Consider the following 19,782-nt stretch of genomic DNA (forward strand, 5'->3'; position numbering starts at 1 on the left):
CCAGTTTCCGTCCTGTTCGCCGTTCCCTGCATGTTGCCCTCTGACCTTCTAGTCCCAGCTGGGTTTTACAATGACGGTTCATTGGTTCTGAAAGACCTGTAGCTTCTTCCATGCAAAAGTCTTCCCAATTTCTGTTCATCCGGCCCCCATCAGGTTTGCCGGGGATGTCGCAAGAATTGTAGCGAACAGACAGAGGCGTCTAATGTTCAACATCGCACCCGAAAACAAGTTTATTTTCTCTCTCTCTTTGTAACATGCCAGACGCAGGATTCTCAATGGCAGCAGATCAGATGGAAGAGAAGTGTTCCTATGTCTGTGATGGCAACTGGATATATCCAGATTTTTTTTGAAAATCAAGAAACGTCAGCTTTGTGCGAAGAATAATGAAGCTTGAGGGAATTGAAAATATCACAATAATACCTTACCCCAAGCTAACGTAACACAAATACTCTAGGGAATTATAATGTCACAATAATACTCTGAGGTAATGTAAATATTCCAATAATATGCTGAAGGAATGCAAATGGGACTGTGGGGTATTATTATAGGCTGTGTTTAAAGTAAAGTTTATTTATTAGTGTCACATTAACACTGCAATGAAGTTACTGTGAAAATCCCCTAGTCGCTACACTCCGGCGCATGTTCAGTTACACTGAGGGAGAATTTAGCATGGCCAATACGCCTAACCAGCACGTCTTTCAGACTGTGGGAAGAAACCAGAGCACCCGGAGGAAACCCAGGGAGAATGTGCAGACTCCACACAGACAGCAACCCAAGCCAGGAATCGAACCCGGGTTGCTGGCGCTGTGAGACAGCAGTGCTAACCACTGTGCCACTGTGCCAACCCTCTGTGTAGTTTAACTAACAGGTTGTACACAGTGTATTAGTACTCTTGAGTTTGGATAATGCACATGACTAATCCTCATTTATTCAGGATACGCTAATGTTCCGGACAAAGCACAACACTGACACTCGTGAGTTCAAGTAAGAGTAGATTTCCGATGGTGTTGCGCTTGGCTCTGCAACCAGGATGTACCAATCAAATTGGCAGTGAATTGATTTTGGAAGACCTCATGCAGTGCACATGAGCAGCAAGTTGGGAGGAGTCTCATGCATGGGCTCGATTAGTTAGACTGATGCCCATGACGGGTAACTGTGGAATCCTGCACATGGGCATGGACTGAAATGGAAGTGATCATCCCTGGTTAATATTGAGCCATCTATTGAATCACAACGGCAACCTGGGGAAATGATGACCAAGGTTTTACAAGATGCATGAGCAGGGACATGAACCTGGGTCTTTTTTATTAGAACAAGGCAGCAACGTCTGCAGCAATAAGGTACAATTCGACAGGCTAGCTAGACGTTTCTGGTGTAAATAGAATGAATCATCATATGGGTGGCACGGTGGCACAGTGGTTGGCACTGCTGCCTCACAGCGCCAGGGACCCAGGTTCACATTCCCAGCTTGGGTCACTGTCTGTGTGGAGTTTGCACATTCTCCCCGTGTCTGCGTGGGTTTCCTCCGGGTGCTCCGGTTTCCTCCCACAGTCCAAAAATGGGCGGGTTAGGTGGATTGGCCATGCTAAATTGCCCCTTAGTGTCAGGGGGATTAGCAGGGTAAATGTATGGGGTTACGGGGATAGGGCCTGGGTAGGATTGTGGTCAGTGCAGACTCGATGGGCCAAATGGCCTTCTTCTGCACTGTAGGGATTCTATGATTTGGTTCAGAGGAGTTGACAGATAAGAGTTCTGGAAATTTGGAATTCCCTTTCCAGGGTTAATGATCGAAGGGGAAACAGCCCTGGAATTTTCTTGGAGGATCTCCGATCTCGGAGTTCCAATATGCAGACCGGCTGCTGGCTTAAGGCTGTGGAACTTGTACAGCACCAAATGGGTCTCTGTCAATGCTGGAGGTAAGATTGGCCAGGTAGATGGAGGAAAAGGGGTTGAAAGCAAATGGAAACTGAGTGAATAAACGTGATTCAATCTATTTCATCAAACATGGACTAACTTAACCTTCTGACCAGTTTCTATCTACGTTGTAACTTCTTTTTCTATGTAAATCTGAATGATATTCTGGATACACTGAGGGAGAATTTAGCATGGCCAATGCACCTAACCAGCACATCTTTTGGATTGTGGGAGGAAACCACATATAATGCTAATATCACAGTAACAGTTCAGGAGACCATCACTTTTTGCAATGAAATCGCAAGCTGGTCTATAAAGAGTAGGTTAGGTTTAAACGGATGAAATTGCTTTCCTGGTGATGAAGCCAACCTATTTTTGCAGCTATTCCAATCCTACCAAAATATTCTGGGCTTCATGTGAAGGTCAGTGGGCAGCAATTAAGATTCGTGTCTTCTGAACAGGGCATGAAGCAGACATCAGACAACCACCAGGGTCACATATTGGCCACTCACAAGGCACTCAAATGCTTCGGACACGCCTTTTGCTACTGTTGCTGAATTTCCCCTCGAAAGGGCCTCGATTACTGAACAGAGCTCCACTGGATTTGACATTCAAACACTGAAGGAAGTATATACTGGGGGAAAGTACCCTGTGTGTACAAGGGTATAACTTGGAATTCATAAATCATTGCAATGGATTGAAGCCTGGGGTGTTCAGTCTACTTACAAGATGATAAGGCAATGGGCATCACGGTGGCACAGTGGTTAGCACTGCTGCCTCATAGTGCCAGGACCCGGGTTTAATTCTCGGCTTGGGTCACCGTCTGTGCGGAGTCTGCACGTTCTCCCCATGTCTGCATGGGTTTCCTCCCACAGTCCAAAGATATGCAGGTTAGGTGGATTGGCCATGGTAGATGTGTGGGTTATGGGGATAGGCAACAGGTGGGCCTGGGTAAGATGCTCTTTCAGAGAGTCGGTGCAGACTTAATGGACCCAATGGCCTCCTTCTGCACTGTATGGATTCTATAATGCTATGGTTCTAATGCAGCTCCAACTTATCCATCATGAAGATCAAATTTGCCCATTACCATTAGCTTAGCTATTGGATCCTGATATCGCTAACCTTGTCAGAGGACCATTATGATGTTGATCAGTCTTGGGATTACTCCTGACAGCAGTGCTAAATTTCCTCCAATATCTGGTATCCCAACTCTAATCTCTTCCCATTATAGCTTCCGGCTGCTTCTAAGGTTGCGCCTGGTGTCTCGATAGCCACGTCGATCATTTCAATGTGTATCGTATGTGAGCGCATCCTAGCGTCAGACTTGGGCAAACCCTTTACAACCTGAAAGCGGTGGCACCTCTGCCCCTGGGCAAATGTGAATGTAGAAAGTCTGATCAGCCAGAAATTAAACTCAACACACTCGAGTGTCAGATCTCCTCCTGCACTTTTCCCAATATTATCCTAACACTTGTGGAAATCAGGAATTTGCCAGTGGTGACTGGGCTTTGGAGAGTGGGTTCAGATTTTAAAAGCTTTGCATTGAGAATGTGTCGCACACAAAACAATTCAAATTGCCTCAGAATTCCCCGATCAGAATTCACTGACACGCTCATTTCACTGCTTCCAAACACAATTCTCACTAATTTAATAAGAAATCCCTTCAGTGTCCACGTGGGACAGATTCAGCAGTAACGGTGCGATATTGCAATCACTCAGCTGTCTGACACTGATCCTGTAATAACTTCAATCAGGCCATTGAGGTTGGCCGATTGGAGAATCAACTCCCTAGTTAAGGATCCAATTGATGGGCCAATTAGGGAGCCTTTGCGGGGAGTGTCAGTTCCTCTGACACCCCCAGAGATGGACTGCTAACTGCTAGCACTCTGTGTACTGCTGTTAGAGTTTGTAAATAAAGGGATTTTGGTGAAGGGATTTCTGCCTCTGAAGCTTTATCACTGACTGCTTCATTATCCAAGGATGATTTGGGAGATGGTGCCTGAAGCTCCCTTCGACTATTTTCCTCACCAATCCAGTGTTACAAGTCAGGTTGGATACTTCGAGGTGTTCTATGAAGCTCGCCTGACCTGTAACATTTTATGTTGAATTTGGCCAGGATGAGCATGAGAGGTTTCACTTCAGGTGTGATTCAACTGACCCACGAGGAGCTTTTACCAAAAACAAAGTTTAATGAAGAATATTGTTGAGATGTAAAGTAAGACAATTCGCAAGAACTTTTGACAATGACAAATAAGAAACACAACAACCACGATAATGTATCATTCTTAAGGAAATATCAATAATGTGTTCCAACCAAAGCCAACATCCAATACACGAAACCCTCCAAATAAACACAATACAGCATAGGTTAATGCCCACTTGTTACAGGTATCCAGCCTCCTGGGTTCAATGCTGAAACTTCCTTGTAAAGAAACTCAGAAGAGGTTGTAATTGAATCTTTTTTCCTAAACACAGCTTCTTTAAGGGAGGATGGCAATAAGCCCCTCTTTCAGCTAACTGATAATAGTTTCAGAACCAAACAAAGAGAAGAACAGAGACAGAGAGAGAGACTGCTTTCTGGTTTGTTGCTAAACTGCTTCTAACACACACTCCCCAAAACGAAACTGAAAGCCCTATCACCTGACTGCCACAAACAAAACTGAAAGCTCTGTCACCTGACTGCCACAGCTTAGCTCCACCCCCAATGACATTGCTGAAGCTGTAAGCTGCATGATTTTTGTAAAAAAAACCTTTCTTAAAGGTACACTCACTAGGATATGTCGCATCAAGGTGACTTTTGTACCTTCTGTACTGCCAGTCAAATACATCCTCTTGTGTCAGTTTTTATCCTATCCAATTTGCTCCTTCCTCCTCCTATAATGCGACACTGACAGAATCTCCTTCAATGAAGGGGGAGACGGTGGCATAGTAATGTGGGCTAGTAATGTGGAGATTGATTGATGCTCTGGGGAAATTAGTTCAAATCCCACTCAGGGTAGCTGGTGGAATTTAAATTCCATAAATAAAATCTGCAGTTGAAAGCTAGTCTTGGTAAAGGTGACGATGAAACCATTGTTGTTATATTATTCATTCGTGGGTCATGATGTCACTGGCTAGCCAGCATTTATTGCTCATCCCTATTTGCCCGCGGCCAGTTGAGAGTCAACCACATTGCTGTGCCTCTGGAGTCACATGTTGGCCAGACCAGGTAAGGACGGCAGATTTCCTTCTCTAAAGGGTATTAACGAACCAGATAGGTTTTTTCCAACAATCAACAATGGTTTCATGGTCGTCAGTGGATGCAAAATTCTGGATAGTTTTTATTAAATTCAAATTTCACCATCTGCTGCGATGGGATTCAAACCTGAGTCCCCAGAACATTAGCTGAGTTTCTGGATTAATAGTCGAGTGATGACACCACTAGGCCATTCCCTCCCCTTGAAAACAACCCATCTGGTTCATTAATGTCCCTTAGGGAAGGAAATCCGTTGACTTACTTGGTCTGGCCTACATGTGACTCCCGAGCCACAGCAATGTGGTTGACTCTTAACTGCCTCAGTCCAAGGTGATTCAGGGATGGGCAACAAATGCTGGCCTTCCCAGCAATGCCCACATCCCATGAAAGAATAAATTAAGACAAATTTGAGGCATTTGGTTAGTACCTCTCCCTCCACCAGAAGATCGATCTTGTTTTGGTCCTACCTGACCGTCCTTTTACTATTTATGCACTTCTAATAGATTTTTGGGCTCCCTTTTAACTTATCTGCGAATCTATTCTTGCATACTGTCTTCTCCCTTCTTGTTTCCTTTTTGAGTTCTCTTCAGGGGAATTGCCGGGACTTGAGAAGCTGAGTTACAGAGAGAGATTGAATAGGTTGGGACTTTATTCCCTGGAGCGTAGAAGATTGAGGGGAGATTTGATAGAGGTGTATAAGATTTTGATGGGTATAGATAGAGTGAATGCAAGCAGGCTTTTTCCACTGAGGCTAGGGGAGAAAAAAAACCAGAGGGCATGGGTTAAGGGTGAAAGGAGAAAAGTTTAAAGGGAATATTAGGGGGGGCTTCTTCACGCAGAGAGTGGTGGGAGTGTGGAATGAGCTGCCGAATAAAGTGGTAAATGCTTTTAACATTTAAGAAAAACTTGGACGGGTTCATGGATGAGAGGGGTGTGGAGGGATATGGTCCAAGTGCAGGTCAGTGGGACTAGGCATAAAATGGTTCGGCACAGACAAGAAGGGCCAAAAGGCCTGTTTCTGAGCTGTAATTTTCTATGGTTCTATGGTTTCTATGAATAGCTAGTGTAAATGCACGGGGTTTTGGGGATAGGGCCTGGGTGGGATTGTGGTCGGTGCAGACTCGATGGGCCGAATGGCCTCCTTCTGCACTGTAGGATTCTATGATTCTGTACTTTTTGTGTTTGGTTCTCTACTCTAAAACGGTCCTGGATTTGGGACAGATAGATCGTGACTGACCAATCCAGTTGATTTTTATGAGGAGTAACAGAATGGAAAGGAGCATGTCTGTGGTCGCTGTCTATATGAACTCACAAAAGGCATTTGACAAAGTTCTGCGCGGCTAAAATCAAAAGCTCACATAACTGGAGATAATCTTGCGACGTGAATCAGTACTTGGTGAGGAGGAAGGTTTTTGTTGCGATAGATGGCTCCAATGGTCTCTCCCTCCCTGAATGGCAGCAGTGGGGTGGCACGGTAGCACCGTGGTTAGCACTGTTGCCTCACAGTGCCAGACACTCGGGTTCGATTCCTGGCTTGGGACACTGTCTGTGCGGAGAGCACACATTCTCCCCATGTCTGCGTGGGTTTCCTCCGGGTGCTCCGGTTTCCTCCCACACTCCAAAGACGTGCGGGTTAGGTGAATTGGCCACGCTAAATTGTCCCTTAGTGTCAGAGGGAGTAGCTAGGGTAAATGCATGGCGTTACGGGGATAGGGCCTGGGTGGGATTGTGGTCGGTGCAGACTCGATGAGCCGAATGGCACTGTAGGGATTCTAATTTCCTTTAATTAACCTTCTGAACTGAAGCAGCCCAGCCTCTGCCAGACAGTGAGGCTGGTGTGGCATAGAGCGAAACAGAACAGCTTTGTATTCTTTCTGGCATGAACTCCATCATTGGAACCCACAAACAGCATCGTAAAGTATTGTCTTACATTCCCACACTGCCACAAGAACAGCTCCGCTCTCTGTAAGTGTGGGTAGCACGCGATCCAATTTGCAGTGTGAAGTGTTCCCGGGCACCACAGCTGAGACACGGGCTGAAAACCAACTGCTGTTGATCTCCGCAAAGAATGAGGCTCTGAGTAACGGCTGGCACCAACTGGTGTCTCTTTCATTTGCGACTTGTGCCTGATGGGGTCCTGGCGGTATCGCTCAGGCAGGCTATCTAATTACTGCGTGGGGGGTGGCGCTTTGAACCCTCATGTTTTCGGTGAGTTCCAGCAATGTCGCTGAGCTCAGTTGCTAAGTGCGCCACCCAATGCGGAGCTGAGCGGTACAGACCAGAACGTCCCCTGGTTTGTTCCTCAAGGCTTCCGCAGAGTTGGTGATCTTAGGTAAGATTGATGCATCAGGAGAAGATAGAGAATAGCAAGATTGCAGGATGGCTTTGAGTCAAGAAGGCCCATTTGATCACATCTTTCCATAACATCAGTCATACTCCCCTCCCCGTGAGCTGGCTTCTATCCGAATGTCCAATTCTCTGCCCTGGGGCAGCACGGTGGTACAGTGGTTAGCATTGCTGCCTCACAGCGCCAGGGACCCGGGTTCAATTCCCAGCTGGGGTGACTGTGCGGAGTTTGCACATTCTCCCCCGTGTCTGCGTGGGTTTCCTCTGGGTGCTCCGGTTTCCTCCCACAATCCAAAGATATGCAGGTTAGGTGGATTGGCCATGTTAAATTGCCCCCTAGTGTCGGGGGCTAGCTAGGATAAATGCATGGGGTAATGGGGATAGGGCCTGGGTGGGATCGTGGTCGGTGCAGACTCGATGGGCCAAATGGCCTCCTTCTGCACTGTAGGGATTCTATGATTCTGTCCTCAGCTGACCTGCACAACAATCCTCCTCTGTTAAATACCTCCCAACTCCCTGGCTCTTCTCGAAAATCGTGCCCCAGAATCTTTTATCTCTAACCTAGAAGGCAGATGGTTTCACCCACAAAACAGCACCTCTGGCATTGCAGGGTTCCCTCAGTCCTGCACTGAAGATTTACAGGGTCAACTCTCTGGATTAGGAATGGGGACACTAAGGACGTTTAAATAAAGGGGAAAACAGGAGAGGGGAAAGCGTGGCAAAGTACAACGACTGAACAAAGAACAGAGTGTGAAAAAAAGCAGCAAAAGAATTTTTGAGTCCCAGGCACAGACTTGGTACAACTCATGAAGCGACTTATCCAGCTTTCAACACCAGCTGCCAACAGAGGAGATTCTCACACAGCCCCGGAGCCAGGTAAAGTAGCCGTTTGCAATCTGCCCATTAACAAACCCCAAGCCCAGTAACATTCAGGGAGATCAGTGCTGAGCGCCCCTGTAAAGTCAGTATGTCCTTCCTGAGATCCATAGAAATCATAGAAACCCTACAGTGCAGAAGGAGGCCATTCGGCCCATCGAGTCTGCACCGACCACAATCCCACCCAGGCCCTACCCCCACATATTTTACCCGCCAATCCCTCTAACCTACGCATCCCAGGACCCCAAGGGGCAATTTTTTTTTAACCCGGCCAATCAACCTAACCCGCACATCTTTGGATGCAGCATCCAGAGATGAAAGTGATAATAATCCAATAGCCGTCGAACCAGAGCATTAGACAAACTGTACTAACAACCCCCTCTCAGAACCAGTGAATCTCTGCAGTTCAGAAAGAGGCTGTTTGTCCCATCGAGTCTGCACTGACTGCCCAAAAGAGCATTTTACACAAGCCCATCCCCCACCTCATCCCCGTAACTCCACACATCTTAGGTGGATTGGCCATGCTAAATTGCCCCTCAGTGTCGGGGGCACTAGCTAGTGTAAGTGCATGGGATTATGGGGATAGGGCCTGGGTGGGATTGGGGTCGGTGCAGACTTAGCGGGCCGAATGGCCTCCTTCTGCACAGTACAGATTCTATGACATTTGCCATGGCCAACCCATCTAATCTACACATTTTTGGATGCTAAGGGGCAATTTAGCATGGCCAATCCACCGAACCTGCACATCTTTGGACGGTGGGAGGAAACTGGAGCACCCGGAGGAAACCCACGCAGACACGGGGTGAACGTGCAAACTCCGCACAGACAGTGACCCGAGGCCGGAATTGAACCCGGGTCCCGGTGCTGTGAGGCAGCAGTGCTAACCCACTGTGCCACCGTGCTGTCCTGAAGAAGGAAACTGCCTTGTTTTCCAGCCCATGTAAGATTAAGCCTAACGTTCCATTAGATATTCCATTATCTTTTTGTATCTATTCCTTAGCTTAAAATCACTTCTGTACGTGGACTCCAAAATCTCTCTGTTCCTCTACAGTTCCCCACTTCTCCCCTGTTAGGAAAGAACTCTGACCTAACTCTCAGAAAGCATTTAGATGAGCACTTGAAACACCATAGTATACAAGGCAATGGACCAAGTACTGGAAAATGGGATTAAAATGGAAATGTGCTTGATGGCTGGCACAAAAAATGATGGGCCGAAGGGCCTCATGCTGTGTTTAAACTCTATGACTCTAAGAACTGCAGATGCAGGGGATCAGGAATAATCAGATCACAGATGGTCAGCCATGAGCTCGCTGAATGGCAGGATGGGCTTGAGGGGCCAAATGGTCTATGCCTGTTCCTGTGTGTCTGAAAATAGAAAATTCCAGAAATGCTCAGCAGCTCTGTGGAGCGGGAAACAGAGTTAACGCTTCCGTCCAATGGCCTCAGAGTTTTAACATCAGGTCATTGCCCTGAAACACTGGCTGCCAAATCTCCACTCACTGCAGCAGGACCAGAGAATCCCGCCGGCATGAACGGCCAGAGAATTCCAGCGGTTAACTCTGTTTCTCTCTCCACAGCTGCTGCCTGACCTGACCTCTCTTTATGTGGAGATGCCGGCGTTGGACTGGGGTGAACACAGTAAGAAGTTTAACAACACCAGGTTAAAGTCCAACAGGTTTATTTGGTAGCAAAAGCCACACAAGCTTTCGGAGCTTTAAGCCCCTTCTTCAGGTGAGTGGGAATTCTGTTCACAAACAGGGCATATGCCTGGTGTTGTTAAACTTCTTACTGTGACCTCTCTTTCCCAGGGCCAACAATGGAGGCGCTTATACTTCCCCATGTTGAGTTGTGTTTGCCACAGTTTTGCCAATTCACTTAATCTCTCCACGTCCCTTTGCAAATTTCTGCTGCATTGTAAAGACTCTGTGGCTCACTGAGTCACTCGATTGAACAGTAACCAAGAAGGGCCCAAGTCTGAATGGACCCTAAAGCTGGCTTCAATATCTTTGACTCCAACTTCTTGCATTCTGCCGAGTTTACTTGCTGTCGTTTGTTTTGACTGGGGACCAAGTGCTGCAATCGGCTGACAGCGGGTTTTTTTAAGCGATGCAGGTTTTCCGCTTTGTGGGCGGGATTTTACAGTCTCGCGCATCCTGAAACCATAAAATCCCGCCCGACTTCAAAGGACCTTCCCATTGTCCACCCCTCACTGGCTCCGATTCCCGTGGCGGGCGGGGCGGTAAAATTCTGGCGAATGTGTTTCAAGTCAAATTTCACATTGGTTTCACAAGAAAACAATTAAAGTCCTTGAGGATATCTGGAAGAAGTTGGTGCTTCTGGTGATTTTTTAAATCTCCCTCACTGAGTGTTATATTGTCTGCTAATTTTACTGTAGTGAACTTAACAGAAACATAACACTAAACATTTCCAATCACAAATCCACAAGATAAGGCTATCGGCTAAGGGAATTCAACTATTTATTTTTGGAATGTGAGAATCGATGACAAGTGCAGCATTTGTTGCCCATCCCTGTTTGCCCTTGAGAAGATGGCGGTGAGCTGCCTTAGAACATAGAACATAGAACAGTACAGCACAGAACAGGCCCTTTGGCCCACGATGTTGTGCCGAGCTTTATCTGAAACCAAGATCAAGCTATCCCACTCCCTGTCATCCTGGTGTGCTCCATGTGCCTATCCAATAACCGCTTAAATGTTCCTAAAGTGTCTGACTCCGCTATCACTGCAGGCAGTCCATTCCACACCCCAACCACTCTCTGCGTAAAGAATCTACCTCTGATATCCTTCCTGTATCTCCCACCACGAACCCTATAGTTATGCCCCCTTGTAATAGCTCCATCCACCCGAGGAAATAGTCTTTGAACGTTCACTCTATCTATCCCCTTCATCATTTTATAAACCTCTATTAAGTCTCCCCTCAGCCTCCTCCACTCCAGAGAGAACAGCCCTAGCTCGCTCAACCTTTCCTCATAAGACCTACCCTTCTTGAACTATTTCAGTCCGTGCGGTGTAGGTACACCCACAGTGCTGGTAGGGAGGGGGTTCCAGGATTTTGACCCAGTGACAGTGAAGGAACGGCCGATATATTTCCAAATTAGGATGGTGAGTGGCTCGGAGGGGAACTAGCAGGTAGCGATATTCCCATGCTGCCCTTGTCTTTCTGGAAGCTAAAGGTCACGGTGCTGTCGAAGCAGCCTCGGTGAGTTGCTGCAGTGCTTTTGATTTGATTTATTATTTTCACATGTATTATTATACAGTGAAAAGTATTATTTCTTGCGCGCTATACAGACAAAGCATACCGCTCATAGAGAAGGAAAGGAGAGAGTGCAGAATGTAGTGTTACAGTCACAGCTCGGGAGTAGAGAAAGATCAACTTAATGCGAGGGAGGTCCATTCAAAAGTCTGATGGCAGCAGGGAAGAAGCTGTTCTTGAGTCGGTTGCGGTGGATGTGGTGGAGAGAGTGAATGTTTAAGGTGGACAATGAGGTGCCAATCAAATAGGCTGCCCTGTCCTGGATGGTGTCGAACTTCTTGATTGTTGTTGGAGCTGCACTCACCAAGGCAAGTGGATAGTATTCCATCACACTCCTGATTTGTGCCTTGTGGATGGTGGACAGGCTTTGGGGAGTCAGGAGGTGAGTTACTCTCCACAGAAATTCCCAGTCTCTGACCTTGGATGAACATTCCCCCCCCTCACATCATTGAACTGTTTCTAAAATGATTCCAGGACAATAGGGAAAGTGCAGAAGAATGAGTCGAATGACACAAAGCTGGGTGGGAGGGTGAGCTGTGAAGAGGACAAGCTGAGTGAGTGGGCAAATATATGACAGGTGCAGTATAATGTGGATAAATGTGAGGTTGTCTGCTTTGGAGCAAAAACAGGAAGGCAGATTATTATCGAATGGCCATAAATTAGGAGAGGGGAATGTGCCACGAGACCTGTGTGCCCTTGTGCACCAGTCACTGAAGGTAAGCATACAGGTGAAATGGGCAGGAAAAAAAGGCAAATGCCTTCATAGTGAGAGGATTCGAGTGGAGGAGCAGTGTTGCAATTATACACAGCACTGGTGAGACCACAGGTGGAATATTGTATGCAGTTTTGGTCTCCTTATCTGAGGAAGGATGTTCTTGGTATAGAGGAAGTGCAGAGAAGGTTTATCAGACTGATTCTTGGGATGGCGGGACTGTGGTATGTGGAGAGATTGAGTTGGTGAGGATTGTATGTGCTGGAGTTCAGAAGAATGAGGGGGGAATCTCATAGAAACCTATAAAATTCTAACAGTACCAGACGGGGTAAATGCAACAAGGACGTTCCCAATGATGGGGGTGTCCAGAAGCAAAGGTCACAGTCTGAGGGTACAGGGTAGACTGCTTAGGACAGAGATGAGGAGAAAGTTCCTCACCCAGAGAGTGGTCAGTCTTTTTTATTCACTGCCACAGAAAGTAGTTGAGGCCAAACATCGTATGTTTTCAAGAAGCAGTTAGATATAGCACTCGGGGCGAAGGGGATCAAAGGATATGGGGGGAAGGCGGGATCAGGATATTGAGTCGGATGATCAGCCATGATCATAATGAATGATGGAGCAGGCTCGAAGGGCCGAATGGCCTCCTCCTGCTCCTATTTTCTATGCTCCTATGAGTCGAAATGAGTTCAAAGGGTCAGAACAGACAGGATGGGCCCAAAGGCCTCCTCCGTGCTATGTATTTGTGTGAATAAAGGAAGTTACATTTGTCCACAGTGGGGGAAAGATAAAAGAAATCCCAAAGGGGCAACATGGTTCACGTTTTTGAAATGATAACCACCTGAAAAGAGTGATGAGACGTCATTGGAAGTTAGTGAAGGTTTGAGCTATTTATAAGAATGCTGGTGACAGGCACTCAGCAGGTCAGGCAGCATCACTGCAGCCAAAAACAGGGGGCTAGTGTTTCAAGTAAATGACCATATGTCAGAAATGGAGCTGGAACGTTAACGTTACCCTCCTATGCCCCAGATGTTGGGCTGTTTCAGCTTCAGACTTCCAACATCTGTGGCAAGTTGCTTTCTCTTTATGGAGAGGTCTGCCACCTAGCGCAGGGAATGGTTAAACCAGCTTAAAAAAAAAGCAATAAATGGGCCTAATTCCTGAGCCAGTGGGAAGATTGATGATTGTCAGTGAAATCAGTCCAAGCTAACTCCTGTTCGGAGACCTATATAAGCTGCATGAACTGAAAAGCAACATATATAATCCCGACCTCCACATCATTCTTCAGTTTAAAGTTTATTTATCAGTGTCACAAGTATGCTTACATTAACACTGCAATGAAGTTACTGTGAAAATCCCCGAGTTGCCAAACTCTGGCGCCTGTTTGGGGACACTGAGGGAGAAATTAGCATGGACAAAGCACCTAACCAGCACGTCTTTCAGACAGCGGGAGGAAACTGGAACCCACGCAGACACGGGGAGAATGTGCAGACTCCGCACACATAGTGACCCAAGCCGGGAATTGAACCCAGGTCCCTGGCGCTGTGAGGCAGCAGTGCTAACCAATGTGCCATCTCCTCCCATCCCATTATTGAACTTCAATTATCCCACCATCTATGGGAGAAAATATTTCCCGTTTTGAGATCAAAGCAAAGCTATTGTGGAGGTTATTCTCCATGGTGAACACTTGTGGCATTACGTGGCATTTTCTACAACACATATTCTATATTCTGCCATTAACATTATTTTAGCATGATTATCAGAAATTCTGATATAATAGGTCCATTTAAGAAGCCGCATACTTTGTCACTTTCTATTCCAATCAAATTCTCTGCAACCATCAAAAACCTAACAATTCAAACGTCTTTTCTCAAACAACAGAAACAAATAAGTCCTCCAATAATATTCATTCATTCTGATCTGGAAGCAGTGGTTCCCTATCTTTAGTTCAATGATACTTGCCAAAATGACCCCAATGTGAAAATAATTCTCCAAATCCCTTTGTTTGTGCAGTGGGATTAAATGTGTGATTATCCTTGCTGTTCCGGCAGCAGCTCTGTGAGGTGTGAGTCAAGTAAAAGACTCCACTCAAACTGACAGCAAGCTATGGTTCCAGTTACACCCACGTAACAACCGCCACAAAAACATTACTGGTCACCGACCTCCCCGTGATTAATGGAAAGTGGAGTACAATTTTATTTTGCGGTTGTGCCTAATAGGAGGATGAGAAATAGCAGCAGCCTGTTCCAGCATCCAGTACGGTCGTGGGCACTGCTTGCTTCCCGTACCCCTTGATTCCCCGGCATGGTGGCACTGCGGTTAGAACTGCCGCCTCAATGCACCAGGGGCCGGGTTCGATTCCTGGCTTAGGTCACTGTCTGTGTGGAGTTCTCCCTGTATCTGCGTGGGTTTCCTCCGGGTGCTCCAGTTTCCTCCCACAGTCTGAAATATGTCTGGTTAGGGTGGATTGGCCATGCTAAATTCTCCCTCAGTGTACCCAAACAGGTGCTGAAGTGTGGCGACTAGGGGATTTTCATGGTAACTTCATTACATTCATGTAAGCCTACTTGTGACTAAAAAAATTTTTAAAAAAATCTTAGAGAGACCAAAAATCCACCCCAACCTTAAATATATTCAGCAATGGAGCATCCACAACCCTCTGGGGTGAAGAATTCCAAAGATTCACAGCCATTTGAGTGAAGAATTTTTTCCTCGTCTTAGTCCTAGCTGATCAGCCCACTTGCCCTGAACCCCTCCTCCCCCCCCCCCCCCCCCCCATTCTAAATTCCCCAGCCAGGGCAAGCAGCTGTCAACCCCCTTGTGTCTCTTGGTCTATTATCTCTAGTGCATTTCAGAACAGAACAAGACGGAACCGCAGTACAATTTCCAAATCACCAACACAGATCTTAGGGAGCGGACCAAAAATTCAACCGTACCTGTCTGGAGGCAACCTTTATTCCGGAGAATGTCCACTATGGAAGTACCAAATATGAACCGGACATTCTGCAAGAAGCCCTGGGGACAGTAATTGACACTGATTAGTAATGGGATGTGTCAGTCATATCATTCTGAACAGAAAACAGTTGGTATGGTTGATGCAATTATCAGAATTGAATATTAATTACCCATTCAATATCATTAGTAATTGCAATCAGCAGTCTGGAGGTTAGCTTGCTGCTACAACTCTGTTAGTCAAAGAGTCCCACAGAGGGGGGGATGCCTACCTTGAAGTGTCGCCCTGGTGTCTGTCCCTTGGCCACATAGAGTCTGCTGTTGGTCGCAGTCAGTTGCTCGTAAAAGGGGTCATCTAGAATGAAGCTGTCTGCAAGTTCACAGCCCACGTACAGGTAAGCATTTTCCCCATTCACATGGATGGTGATGTTCTTCCATTGGGAGTCAGCAATGTCCACATCTTGGAAGGACACCAAGCTCTGGGACTGCTCCTGCCAGTACTGGAAGTCCAGCGTGTTGTCCAGCCCATTGGATATGATCTCCAGCTGGCGTTTGTAACCCGGCCCCTCGATGGCCAGCAAGGTGCCCCGGCTCTTCCTGTCCTGCCTGAGGTTAGCCACCAGGACGAAGCCCTCATAGTACTGCATGAGGCGGACAATATCCTGCAGCTTCTCCCCCGGGACCGGGGGGATGGAGTCGAACCTGGAGAAGCGGTAAGCCGGGATGGAGGGATCAGGACCTCGGTATAGCTTCACTCCTGCAGTGTGTCTGTTCACATTGCTGATGGCAAACAGATCGAATTCAGCCACCTCTTCCCGAGCAACAGCTGCAGAGAGAGAGAGGGGGAGTGGAGAGAGGAGGAAAGAACTATTAAAAAAACAATCCAGCAGCAGCATAGTTAACCCGACTGAGAGTGTGGATAGAGGGATGGGATTTGGAAATGAATGGGGTGGGTTATTCCTTACCCAGAGACTGACTCTTGACTCCCAGCGCCAACAACACAGCCAACAAACACCGCAGTCCATTCCTCCGCAACATCAGTCCTAGAAAGACAAGAAAGGACCTTCACAAGAGAGCCTTAAACCTGGATTCAAAAGCAACTGGAGAAAACTGGATAAACCCAGAGTCCAGCTCCCCACAGAGCAACTTTAATATTTCACCCACACACTCACTCAGAATTACACTCAACATGAATAATTCACAATTCCAGACTTCCTGATGTGCTTGTGTGTTCATATATAATCACAGGGACTGTGACAGCAATCCCACTCTGAAATCTCAGCCGCAATGATGGAAATCTCTCAGACCAGACCTCTACATCCACTGGGGACAGAGACTTTGGAAGATGCAGAGTTTGCAAGCAACTTTCCGCTGGGCAACAACTTGGACACAAAGTTGCCTGCAACAATAGTTCAGACATAAATTCATTCTGCACTGTAGGGATTCTATGAAATACACATAGGTACAAATATAGTCAAAATGTAACTGTCTCACCTGGCGTCGGATCTTCTTAAGAAACAATTTGTCCAGTTTTTAAAGTCCAGTTCTGTTCTGAGTTGGGAGTGAGTGTGAAAAGATTTGATTCCCTCCTTCCCTAGTCCTGTTCTACTGGGATGTCTGAAGTTGCCAGGCGCTGCGTGCTATAGCAGCTGGAAATAGCGAGCCCGTACCTCAGCCTGCTCCTTATATACACTTGATCCCAGGCTGCTGTCAATCAGCCCGGGAGGGGAGTGCTGCTCTTTCAGCCTTCCACAGGACTTACATAACGCTGCCCGCCCAGCCTGCTCGCCCCAATGCACAGCCCACAGCTATCCCCCCACCTCCCCCCCCTCCCCACAACTCTCCCCTCTGGCAATACCAACCTGGGGGGAGGAGGGAGGGGGAACAACCTGGGTTCCAGCCACCCCACCTCCTCCTGTCTCCATCTCCCCTCCACCTCTCTCCCTGTCTTACCTACCTCCCCCCCCCCTCTCCACACTCGGACACAGGGGAGCGGTATGCTGCCCCTCGCGTGTGAAGGACAGACACACATTCTGACATGAATTGTAAATTGAGTCAGAAGAAAAACACTCGCACCGGATTGCAGAGAATTCTCAACCCTTATCCACATGGAAAAAAAAGGGACGGGGAGATTCAAATCGAGTTTAAGCAAGTTTAAATCCAGCTCTCCTATTCACCCAAGGCTTTCGTTCCACAATCTATTTCCTGGGGAATGTGTGAAAACACAGACAAATATTTTAAAAAAACTTTAGCAATACTTTTGTTTAAAAAATCTACTTGCTCCCAAATGCATTCATTTAAACCTTTATCTCTGAATAGATACACGCATTTAACAGCACTCGTGTAAATCCCCTTGTCCCCAAGTACATTTACTTAAGAGAATAGTCAAGCAGACTTGAAACTCTCTCCACAGATGCTGCCAGACCTGCTGAGTTTTTCCAGCATTTTCTGCTTTATTTCAGATTTAATTGCCAGTGTATGAATACACACACACACACTTTAATCTACTTGTTCCCAAGTGCATTTCATTTTTGCCCAGTTGAATTTCCTCGCAAATTTTTACAACAGATCCCGGCACATTTTTTTGCCTTCAGAAGTTCCTGTCTGCAGTGAATGTTGGAGGCTGGTTTCACAGATACAGCCAAGTATTTCCAAGCTGTTTTACAAGTGAAAATGTTTTAAATATTAACATTAATTCTGAGCATATGCATCCGCGGCTACAGTGGATAATTACTTTAAAATATTCAAACGGATTTGTGCTTGATATGTGTTGATATGTAGGGAAATTCCTTAAAGATAAAAGGCTGCACTGTCTCTCTCCTCCTCAAGCAGCTGTTCCGAGTGCATTGCTGCCACTGGGCTGCGAAGAACCATCAACATTCTCAGCATCGCACTTCGATTATTTTATTGCCAGTGTGTTCCTGTAAGCACTGCTCTCCAGACATGTGCCCACTTGTGGCACAGTGTAAACACCTCTAAACCTCGGATCCCGCCGGGAGGGCAGTTCATACAGCGTCACGTCTGCCACATATTGGCCCTCATTTTAAACTGCTTCACATCGCGACTGGATTAACCCACCCACTGGATTAGTATGTTCACTGGATTAGTATCTCCACTGGATTAATTCATACATTGGATTAGCATCTCCACTGGATTAGCATCTCCACTGGATTAATTCATCCACTGTATTAGTATCTCCACTGGATTAATTCATCCACTGGATTAGTATCTCCACTGGATTAACATCTCCACTGGATCAGCATCTCCACTGGATTAATATCTCCACTGGATTAATTCCTCCACTGGATTAATTCATCCACTGGATTAGAATCTCCACTGGATTAGTATCTCCACTGGATTAATTCACCCATTGGATTAGTATCTCCACTGGATTAGTATCTCCACTGGATTAATTCATCCACTGGATTAGTATCTCCACTGGATTAATTCATCCACTGGATTAGCATCTCCACTGGATTAATTCATCCACTGGATTAGCATCTCCACTGGATTAGTATCTTCACTGGATTAATTCACCCACTGGATTAGTATCTCCACTGGATTAATTCACCCATTGGATTAGTATCTCCACTGGATTAATTCATCCACTGGATTAGTATCTCCACTTGATTAGTATCTCCACTGGATTAGTATCTCCACTGGATTAATTCATCCATTGGATTAGTATCTCCACTTGATTAGTATCACCACTGGATTAATTCATCCACTGGATTAGTATCTCCACTTGATTAGTATCTCCATAGATTAATATCTCCACTGGATTAGTATCTCCACTGGATTAATTCATCCACTGGATTAGTATCTCCACTTGATTAGTATCTCCACGGATTAATATCTCCACTGGATTAGCATTTTTACTGGATTAACTCATCCATTATTTTAACACCTCCACTGGACTAATGTTGCCACTGGTTTAACTCATCTACTGGATTTGTACCTCCACTGGATTCATGCAATTATTGAGTTAAAACCTCGACTGGGTGAAAACCTCCACTGGATTAACACCTCCACTGCCCAGAGCGCAAAATAATGTCATTTGGAAGAAACCAGAGCACCCGGAGGAAACCCACACAGACATGGGGAGAATGTGCAAACTCCACACAGACAGTGACCAGAGACTGGAATTGAACCTGAGCCCCTGACTCTGTGAGGCAGCAGTGCCAACCACTGTGCCACTGTGCTGCCCATGGTTCTAATGATGACTGAAGATGAGCAGGCAATTGCATATTCACAAAGGGATCAGCAACTGAGACAGTATTGCTCAATTCAAGGAAGTACTTCTTTTTTGGGGAGATTTACATATATTTTCTGCTCCTGACTCCAGTGACAGCGTAGGTCTGGAATGTATTATTTCTGACGCAACTGAGACGCATCTGCTGCATCAGGACAATGTTCTGCAAAGTGCCTGAGCTGCAGCTCCCTCCCACTTTCATATTTCTGTAATGTCTGTTGAGGGGAG

The 19,782-nt window shown here is 46.3% G+C and overlaps 1 protein-coding gene across 1 annotated transcript in view; it reads right to left on the minus strand.

Annotated features, from left to right (window-relative positions):
- LOC144504316 (thrombospondin-2-like) overlaps positions 1-16,959 on the minus strand; it is a 67,062-nt gene extending 50,103 nt beyond the window's left edge. The window contains exons 1-4 of the mRNA XM_078229466.1: positions 16,797-16,959; positions 16,268-16,345; positions 15,575-16,128; positions 15,287-15,365 (exon numbers count right to left, since the gene is read on the minus strand). Coding sequence (XP_078085592.1) covers positions 15,287-15,365; positions 15,575-16,128; positions 16,268-16,340 — 706 coding nt within the window. The 5' untranslated portion in view covers positions 16,341-16,345; positions 16,797-16,959. The remainder of the gene's footprint in view (positions 1-15,286; positions 15,366-15,574; positions 16,129-16,267; positions 16,346-16,796) is intronic.
- Positions 16,960-19,782: the final 2,823 nt, after the last annotated feature.

Source organism: Mustelus asterias, chromosome 15 (assembly GCF_964213995.1).
Source record: "Mustelus asterias chromosome 15, sMusAst1.hap1.1, whole genome shotgun sequence".
Taxonomy (NCBI): Eukaryota; Metazoa; Chordata; class Chondrichthyes; order Carcharhiniformes; family Triakidae; genus Mustelus; species Mustelus asterias.